This window comes from Olea europaea, chromosome 8, assembly GCF_002742605.1.
Source record: "Olea europaea var. sylvestris chromosome 8, O_europaea_v1, whole genome shotgun sequence".
NCBI lineage: Eukaryota > Viridiplantae > Streptophyta > Magnoliopsida > Lamiales > Oleaceae > Olea > Olea europaea.
Genome location: NC_036244.1, coordinates 7,780,845 through 7,790,873, shown reverse-complemented (window position 1 = coordinate 7,790,873; position 10,029 = coordinate 7,780,845). Strand labels below are relative to the sequence as shown.

General features: G+C 35.1%; 2 protein-coding genes across 2 annotated transcripts; one reads left to right on the top strand and one right to left on the bottom strand.

Annotated features, from left to right (window-relative positions):
* The first annotated feature begins 1,434 nt into the window (after nucleotides 1–1,434).
* LOC111398707 (3-ketoacyl-CoA synthase 11-like) lies at nucleotides 1,435–3,791 on the top strand. Its single transcript, XM_023025750.1, has 3 exons — nucleotides 1,435–1,577; nucleotides 1,736–1,781; nucleotides 2,015–3,791. The coding sequence occupies exon 3, from the start codon at nucleotides 2,038–2,040 to the stop codon at nucleotides 3,571–3,573; it is 1,536 nt and encodes a 511-aa protein (XP_022881518.1). The 5' UTR covers nucleotides 1,435–1,577; nucleotides 1,736–1,781; nucleotides 2,015–2,037; the 3' UTR covers nucleotides 3,574–3,791.
* Nucleotides 3,792–3,881: 90 nt separating this feature from the next.
* LOC111398708 (probable histone H2A variant 3) lies at nucleotides 3,882–6,251 on the bottom strand. Its single transcript, XM_023025751.1, has 2 exons — nucleotides 6,026–6,251; nucleotides 3,882–4,382 (listed from the first exon to the last, which is right to left on the bottom strand). The coding sequence occupies exons 1-2, from the start codon at nucleotides 6,134–6,136 to the stop codon at nucleotides 4,086–4,088; spliced, it is 408 nt and encodes a 135-aa protein (XP_022881519.1). The 5' UTR covers nucleotides 6,137–6,251; the 3' UTR covers nucleotides 3,882–4,085.
* Between the last annotated feature and the right edge of the window lie 3,778 nt (nucleotides 6,252–10,029).

Here is a 10,029-nt window from a genome sequence, read left to right as displayed (position 1 = left end):
TTTTTTTTTTTTTTAACCTTTTTTGATTAATTCACAAAATTCTACATTTATTTGGAAAAAGAGACACAGATATGTTGCACTTTAGTCCCAAACATTTCAAAAAGGGTATTTAAATTCTCAACTTTTCAATTTTTTTGCACTGCCCATTAGAAGAGATGTTAAAGTGTCAACCTGTTGTTGGAAAGATGGTTTTATTCTAAATTTTTGTTAGCAAAAAGACAAAAACAAAGACTAAGGACCATCCCAATTTACTTTGGTACATATAGGACTAATCAAGCAAAATATGAATGATGTTAGGGATGTAAATGCTTATTTTGAAAGGTTATAGATCGAATTGCATTAAGAGTTAAAGGTTTTGGACCTCCAGTGATATTTTGCCTATTTATTTTGGAAAGTTCCCCTATGTCCCCACCTTATAGTATGTTACAATAATACTTGACTTGTTATTCAATGACTTCTGGTATAAAGGGTTACAACTCATCTTGTTGAAACTAGACAATGTGATTGCTATTTTGTTTCAACTCCAAACTACGAGAAAAATTTCGATTGCACAATCACACCATCCTACGCGATGCGCTTGTCGAATATGGAGCCACCACCTCATCGGGTGGCCCACCTTCACCCAATGACGTGAGGCTACCTCAGGATTTTATTTTTTTTCTCTTTTTTCACTTCAAGTCTCGAGGAGGTGGCCTTATTTCATTGGTGCGAGACGTGGGCCACCTGATGAGATGGGGCTCCCCATTCAACTGTCTCACCGCATATGACGATACGATTGTTCCACCAAAGTTTTTCTCCCAAACTATGCAATCTATAGGCAAACAGAAGGTGCAAAATCTAAAAGGGAGTGGGGATGCCAACAAAGCGGGACAAAGGGATTGACGATCGATATTAAACGAGCATAAGAGGAAAAGTCGTAAGAAAAGAAAAGGAGAAAGAACGTTTGAGATGGTGATAGTTAAGGGGAAGGTGGTGTTGAGGGGGAACAAGAAGCGAGAGATACTATTTTTTTGCTCTTTTTATTTGATTATATATCGTTGAAATAGTTGCTTACAGATGTCACTTTTTATCAGTAACATAAATAAAAACCATCTATAGAGAACTTAGATGATGCTACAATCTTGAAATATTAAACTCATGATTGATCTTATTTCTTAAAATTCATTTTCTTCCAAAGTCATTTTCAATCACATATTTTATAGGTTCACATCTTTTATAAATTTTCCAATCATATATTTCGTTAATTTTTGTCAAAAACTAATAAAAATTTAATTTTTATCCAAAACCAAACCAGGATTAAAGACCACGGCATCTGAAAGAGATAGATTAGGAACCCCATGTGCAATTTCCCTTTTTTTTCTTTTTTAATTCAAATTCTGAAGGCTCCAAAATTGACCAGCCTCACTCCCCACCCCACGGCCACGATATGATCTTCCAACCCAATTCCTAGTCATTTCGCCTATACATACAACTCATTTTACATTCTCTATATATAAACAAATTGTTGGTTTTCTGAGGAAGTATGTTTATCGTTAAAAAAAGAAGGGCAGCTTCTGCTTCTGCTTCTGCTTGTTTCAGTATGCAATAAACAGAAATCGATTTATTTTAATTCCGAATATTTTTTGCCCATTTTTTTTGTTGATTCTTGAATTTGAATGCTGATATTGAATTTGGTTTCTTTAGAAGGTATTATTTATTTCTTTGTTTTGTGACAATGGGTTCTTGATTATTCCAGGATTTCATGAAAATTTGAGTTGAATTATCAGATAATCTAAGAAAAGGTACATTCTTGAAAATTCTTTATTTTTTATCTCGTACTCGGTTGAATGGATTTTTTTTTTTTATTAGTAAAAACCCTTTACTGATTACCTTGTAGATCTGTGAATATATTTAAAGAGTTCAAGTTTCTCTTTGTTCCTTCACGTTTCTGATGAATCACACACATACATTTTTATGTATAAAAAATTAGTTTCTGTGTCTCATTTTTGTGAACCCCCTTCAATTCAATTTGCAGAAAGTTGAAGTAAAATCCCAAAAATGAGTGAATCAGAAGCCAAAACACCCTTGATCCCGCCCTCATCTTCGCGAAAGCTTCCAGATTTCAAACAATCTGTGAAATTGAAATATGTGAAGCTTGGATACCATTACCTCATAACCCATGGAATGTTCCTGTTTCTGTCCCCTCTGGTGGCGGTTGTTGCGGCCCAGTTGTCTTCCTTTTCGTTCGAAGACCTTTGTGTTCTTTGGGATCATCTCAGATTCAATCTCATATCCGTTATAGTATGCTCGGCCCTCTTGGTTTTTCTATCAACGGTGTATTTCCTCACGCGCCCTCGCCCTGTATACCTGGTGAATTTCTCGTGTTATAAGCCTGAAGATGACAGGAAATGCAGTAGGCAGGCTTTCATGGAGAAATCACTGATGACTGGTTCGTTTGCTAAGGAAAATATCGAGTTCCAGACGAAGATTCTTGAGAGGTCGGGACTTGGTGACTCGACTTATCTCCCTGATGCTGTGTTGAGGGTACCACCAAATCCATGTATGGCAGAAGCTAGGAAAGAAGCTGAAACTGTAATGTTTGGTGCCATTGATGAGCTTCTTTCCAAAACCCTTGTAAAACCAAAGGACATCGGGATTTTGATTGTGAACTGCAGCCTGTTTAATCCAACGCCTTCTTTGTCTGCTATGGTTATTAACCATTACAAGCTCAGGGGAAACATAGTTAGTTACAATCTAGGTGGGATGGGTTGCAGTGCTGGTTTGATCTCGATTGATCTTGCAAAAGATCTTCTACAAGTTCGTCCGAATACTTATGCTCTGGTAATCAGCATGGAGAATATTACACTGAATTGGTATTTTGGGAATGAGAGATCAATGCTCGTATCAAATTGTCTTTTTCGGATGGGAGGGGCTGCCATTTTGCTGTCAAACAAATCATCTGATCGCTCTCGATCCAAGTATCAATTGGTCCATACTGTTAGAACCCACAAAGGTTCAGACGATAAATGCTTTTCTTGTGTAACACAATTGGAGGATTCCAATGGGAAAGTTGGGGTTTCTCTGTCGAAGGATTTGATGGCAGTAGCTGGTGATGCTTTAAAGACAAATATTACAACTTTGGGTCCTCTTGTGCTCCCCATGTCCGAACAGTTGCTTTTCTTTGCCACTTTGATTGGGAGAAAGCTGCTTAAGATGAAATTGAAGCCTTATATCCCAGATTTCAAATTGGCTTTTGAACATTTCTGTATTCATGCTGGTGGAAGAGCAGTGTTGGACGAACTAGAGAAAAACCTGCAGCTATCCAATTGGCACATGGAGCCTTCAAGAATGACACTTTATCGATTTGGTAATACCTCAAGCAGCTCTCTTTGGTACGAATTGGCGTATTCAGAAGCCAAAGGAAGGATTAAGAGGGGAGACAGGACATGGCAGATAGCTTTTGGTTCTGGGTTCAAATGCAATAGTGCAGTGTGGAAAGCTCTTAGGACTATAAATCCTGCCAAGGAGAAGAACCCGTGGATAGATGAAATTCACAAGTTCCCTGTGGAGGTTCCGAAGGTCTCAGCTCTTTAACATTTCAAGCTGAACTCCCTTCATCTAGACTATATCGTTTGGTTGTGGTTCATTAGTAAATAATTTCTTGTCTGTTTTAAGGCAATGATTCCAAGAATGCCCTGTTTGCATTCGTGGAGTTTTGCAGTTCTCATTTGAAAAGTGTAATTTGTAGTCAACCGGAGACGTCGTTCTTGGAGCCTCATTTTGAGATATCGTGACCAGGATTCTATTACTGATGCGTTATGCTTCTACTAACTCATTTTTATCATTTTCTAATCCAACCAACACATGAAAATGATGCATTTTTAAGGACGCTAAAACAACAATTCACATATAACAAAAACTAGTTTATCCATGTTGCATTAGTCCATTAACGTGGTACAATTGAAATGACGTCTACATCATGACAAGCACATGAAATGGCTGAAAGAAAACCAATCATTCACTGTTTGCATCAAAACATGCGACAAATAGAACATATGTAAGTCTACATAGCTTAAGCCTAAAGACGATAGCAAGAACATTATTGTCTATTCCTTGGAGGATTTGTTGATGAGTGACTTGTGTATATGAGGGATCACTCCACCACCGGCTATGGTTCCTTTGATGAGAGTGTCAAGTTCTTCATCTCCACGTATAGCCAGCTGCAAATGCCTAGGCGTGATACGCTTCACCTTTAAGTCCTTGCTCGCATTACCAGCCAACTCCAACACTTCAGCAGTTAGGTACTCCAAAATAGCTGCAGAATAGACAGCAGCCGTAGCACCTACCCTTCCATGAGCAGTAACTCTTGACTTCAGAAGTCGGTGGATCCGTCCCACAGGGAACTGTAGGAAGAAGTAATGAGTTCGAATTTTGCGTATTTCTATAAGAACTCAAAAAATGAAAATGCTAAAATATCCACAATCAAGTTTTTTAAGAGAAAATGGCAGACAACGAAAACTTTGAAGGTTATAATAACCGTTGTTCTCCCACGAATTGAATCATAAACATTTGGACGAGTGAGAAAGTGCCTAACGTCCACAAGTGAAACCTAATCTTGAAGTCAACCAGGACAAGTTATATATACACCCAACAAATTGCTTAAACACGTTGTCATGAATTTAAACTAGAGCAGCATCTACAGATAATTAATAATATGAAGAATATCATCTCGCAAGGAAGTGGTACAGCAAAAGTTCCAGTAGCCCATCTAGTAGTAACGTGACTGACAGCAACTTCGCTGGCTATGTTCTTGTACATGCTCTACTGTAATTTTCCCTTTAAACAAAAGCATACAGAGGAGTCATTGAAGCACACAAGTGGTCAATATATATTTCTAAACTCCAGTCTCCTAAGAATGGTCAAATAATTGTCACACTTGCTAACATGGAGAAAATGGAGTAGAAGTCAGAGTGCTCTTCAATACGAGAACTAAACCTAATGACATGAAATGTTAAATTCTATAGTTCATAGCAATCGAAGTAATCTAGTCCATCATCAAATAAGAAAACAGATACAGCTAACTAGTATAAAAGCATAATTTCTTATATATTTTACTCTCCACTTACAATCGTTTTAGTGTTGGTATTCAGATAATAAAGGCCAAAATAGTTACCTTCTTCTCGCATTCCCCACATTAGAAATATTTTTTTAATCAGTTTTTTCATCCTTCATGGCACATCATCTCAGGGCATGAAACATTGCAAAAGAATGAAGGATACACATCTCAAATCCAAAAGTTCCTTCTTGATAATTAGCTTTAACACTTGACAAACTTATACTTCACAGATCAAAGCACTACCCTTTTTTTCTAAAGCAACAGTATGAGTGGAATGCAATTCTAACCAAAAGACAGTATAATTAGAAAAATTGGCTCCAAGTGTGTCATTAATTAAACTGCATAAATGAAGGGCACAAATGAAGGGGCCTTCTCTGTCACTAGTAAATTGCTTTTCTCCATTAAGGCGAAACATTTCTCAACTAGAAAGTTATCCATCCTTTTCGTTCCAAGACATTTTCTCTAATGCCATGTTTCATGTAATATAATTGGCTTATTATAACAACAATGAGACGATGTGAATTAAGATTTTGATTAACTAGTACAGATTCCAATTTTTTGATCCAGATTCTGTAGCTGCGTATGGTTTTACCTCATAACATATCTACTATTAACTCCCGCCATGGTTTTTAAACAAAGAAACAGCGAAAAAGAAAAGAAAAGAAAAGAAAAACTAAATCAAGCAAGCTTATACTCTCACCCATAATTCCTCCAGCTAACTACCAAATTTACTTTTGCTTTTTCGAAATCGGGGTTTTCTTATGTGCTAATTGAATAAACCTGTTTCGTGTCCATCACGCGAAGCTCTTAAAAATTACCACAAGATTAACAAAATATAGACAAATAAAAACAAGGAAAATAAAAAAAAAAAAATTCAGCAAATTTGAGAAATGCAAGGAAATCGAGGGATTTGGAAATTTCAAAATAAACCTGAAGGCCAGCGCGAGAGGAGCGAGAAATGGACTTCTTCTTATCCTTATCTTTGTCCTTTGATGCCGGTGTTTTCCCAGCTAACAGTCCCTTGGCTCCTTTTCCCGACATTTCGGACGAGGATTTAGAATTTCTTCGATACGAAGAGAACTGACCAAACAATTTCTCTCTCTACACCGAAGAAGAAATTGGACTTCGAATTGTGACTTATCGGATTTAGGAATTTTTATTTATGGCCACAATTTTTAATTTTTGCATTACATTTTAATTGCTTTTAAAGTTCTTAACCTTTGATCATTATGATAGTTATGTCCTTAACAGATTTTCATATCATTCTTATTTTCGAACTTTCCATTAGTCAACACATTTTGTATTTGATAATAATTTTATTTTCGATAATTCGTTAAAATGGTGCAGTATAACTTATTTTTTCATCACATTTTTAAAAATAAATAATTAAAAGGTGCGAAAAATATTTTTTCCCCTCATTTCAAATCATAAAAATAAAATATTTTGATATAAATCATTATCAAAGATGGAGCATAATAATTAATGGAATGTTGAAGATAAAAATTCGACGAAAAGATGTTAAGTAAAATAATTCTACAATGAAAAAAGATTGTGGAGTTTAATTATAATTANAACCAAGTACAAAACTAGTTCCAAAATATAAAAGATCAAATCACTGAGAAGACTGATCTTTAAAGAATCAGTGGATCGAGACACAAGTCTACTAATAACTCACAAAACCACACTCTCTCTAATTTGGTTTATACAAAAAGAAACACTCAAATCCTTCAACCATTTTCACTCAAAAACATCATAATCTGAAAGAGAATAGAAGATTTCAAATCTCAAATGAAATTTTCGAGATCAATATTTCAGAGAGTAAAAACTCTCAAACGTCAAAAGCCAAATGAATGTCAAAAAGCCAGACAAAGGGATTTAACCCTTAGAATAATCCAAAGCCAATCTAATGACCAAGAGGAAGCCCAGTGTCACAATCCAGTTAAATGCATCCACTAGTAAAAACATGTTTCACAAAACACGACTTTAGGCCAATTTTGGGAGCACATACTTCACATGTATGCTGAACTTAACTATCTCTACTTTGTTGCTAAGAATTGGACTTTCCCTAGTGCAAAACTAGAGCATCATTAGAAGTTTTAATTTCATTTGCTTTTTGTACCTGTACAATCAATTCAAACTATCAACAAATAATAACTTCAAGAAATAGTTAAATTGACTTAAAGATATTCCTTTAGTTCCCATATCCGAAGAATTAAACAAAGTTGCAATTTTCCCAATCTTAAGTATCCCTTTAGATATGATCTCTCTTATAAAACGATACTTAACATTTATGTGTTTATTTCTGTCATGAAACATGGTATTTTTACTCAAATATATTGCACTTTAGTTATCAAAAGATGAGAAAAGATTTTCATCAATAAAGTCAAGTTTACTCAGTAAACCACGTCAATCAAATTTCTTCTTTTAGCATCAGTAACGACAATGTATTTTGCCTCTATGAAAGATAGAGCAAAAACCTTTTGAAATTGTGATTTCCAGCTTATAATAGTTCCATGCAAAGTATAAAAATAGATGAAGTTAATCTCCTATCATCTCTATTTCCAACAATGTCAGAATTAGTATATCCCTTCAAAGTTACCTCCTCTTTATAATTTCTAAACATGAAGCTTGAATCGGAAGCATCCTTTAAATATTTTAGCAACCATTTTAAGGCATCCTAATGTTCTTCCTCATGACTTTCCACAAATCTGGTAAGTACACTAATACTATAAGGACGATCAAGTCTAGTACATATCATTACATACACCACGGATCTAATAATATTTGCATAAGAAATTTTAGACATTTTATCAAATTCTTACTTACAGTTAAGATAATAATAATAATCAGATGACAGCTTTAAATAATTAGCAAGCGGTAAAGTCACGAGTTTACACTCAAAGTGCCAATTTTTTTCAAAATTTTATTCACGTAGCCATGTTGATTAAAAAATAAAAAATATTTACATTTATCTCTTGTAATCTATATTCGAAATCAAGATTTTTCATTTCAAATTCAGATTTAAGTTTTTCTTTAGTTTCATCAACCTCAGATTTAATATAACTAGCCACAAGCATATCATCCACATAAAGCACCAAGTACAGGGAATTTATACCTCCACCACCCTTACAGTAAATGCACATGTCGTACTTGCTTCTCTAAAAACAAAGCTTAAAACAAATGAATCAAATCTTTTATACAATTGTCTTAGTGCTTGTTTTAAACCATACAAAGATTTTTTTCAACATTCGGTTTTATTAGAATCACTTTAATTAAACCAATAGGTTTTTTCATATAAATCTGTTCACCTAATTCACGATATAAAAAGGCAATTTTAACATCTAATTGATCAAGTTTCCGATTGAATTGAGTAACATGTGTAATAATGGTTCTAATAGTAGTGTATTTAACTACATGGGAGAAAATCTCGTTGTAGCCTGCCCCATCTTTTTGTGCAAACCCTTTGACAATAAGTCTAGCTTTGTTTCTAACATTGCCTTTGCTTCCTTCCCCTTCCTTTATTTTATAGATCCATTTACAATTAGTCAATTTATTTTTTTATTTTTTTCCCTTTAGGCCCTTTCACTAATTACCAAGATTTATTTTTAATGAGAGAAGCCATCTCTTCTTCCATAATAGCTAACTATTTCTTAGAATCTTTACCCTTAACAACATCATCATAGGAATTAGGTTCATTTTTCATTCTCTTCTTGATAGCTAAATAGAGAGATAAAATCATCACTATCAAACTCGCCAGGAAGTCTGAACTGCTTTCTCTACCTATCTCTTATGAGTTGATACATCAAGAGGCAGAGTTGCAGGATCAGTTTGGTCGTTATGATCAATTTCTTGACCAACTTCAATACCCTATAAGGGTTTGTCCTCAATATAACCAAATTCCCCATCTACGAAAAAGAGTATCATTTCTTTCTAAGTGATGTTTCTACCTCAATCTGAACATCCTTTTCGGTTAAGATTTAAGTCTTACCTGCTAATTAAGTATGGTAAAAGAGATTCATTAAAAGTATATCCCTTCTTATTACAATTTTATATCGTCTTTATACCTTAACGTACAACATGTATTCCTTAATACTCATCATAACCCAAGAATATACATTTAAGTGATTTAGGTTCCAACTTTCCTATGTTTTGATAAGCATATGCATCATGGCCCAATATTTTTAGATGAGAATAATCAACATATTTTCGAGTCCACACAATCTAGGTACATTGAAATTTAAAGCATTATAAGGACTTCTATTAACTAGATAAGTAGTAGTTTTAACAGCTTCATCCCAAAACAGTTTATGCAAGTCAACTCAATAACATGCATCTTACTTTATTTAAGACAGTCCTATTCATTCCTTCATCTATGCCATTTTATCAAAGAGTGTAAGTAACGGTTCTATATCTTAAAATATCACTCTCTTTACAAAAATTATTGATTTCATAGTTGCAATATTTTAAACCGTTATTAGTCCTTAAAATTTTTAATTATTATCAATTTGGATTTTCCATTCTTTAAAAACACTAAGGCCTTGTTTGATAGGGCCAATTTTCTATGGAAAATTAAAAACATTTTTCATTTTCCACCTTTTGGCCCTTTGATTGCAATAATTTTCTAGGGAATTCACTTTCCTTCCTCTCCCCTAGGGATGTCAATTGGGCCGAACCGGCTCGCCGACTCGACTCGTGGAAAAGAGGCTCGTGGGCGGCTCGGGCTCGTGAAATCACGAGCCCGAGCACAAGCTGGGCGGGCCTCGCCAGGAGGCGAGCCGAGCCCGCCCACGAGCGGCTCATGGCTCGTTGAGCCTGTGACCAAAACGGTCACAAAAGTAACCCTTTCGGTCACTTTTCAGTGACCGTTCTGGTCACTAAATTCAATGACCGTTTGGTAATTGAACTTTTTTTTTTCTTCCCCCCCCCCTTCCAAA

Bases quoted from the DNA above. Each gene is read 5' to 3' on its own strand.
- LOC111398707 (XM_023025750.1), top strand. From the start codon at position 2,038: ATGAGTGAATCAGAAGCCAAAACACCCTTGATCCCGCCCTCATCTTCG.
- LOC111398708 (XM_023025751.1), bottom strand. From the start codon at position 6,136: ATGTCGGGAAAAGGAGCCAAGGGACTGTTAGCTGGGAAAACACCGGCA. The intron at 4,383-6,025 runs GTTTATTTTGAA...TTCTTCCTACAG, and splicing joins CCTCTCGCGCTGGCCTTCAG to TTCCCTGTGGGACGGATCCA.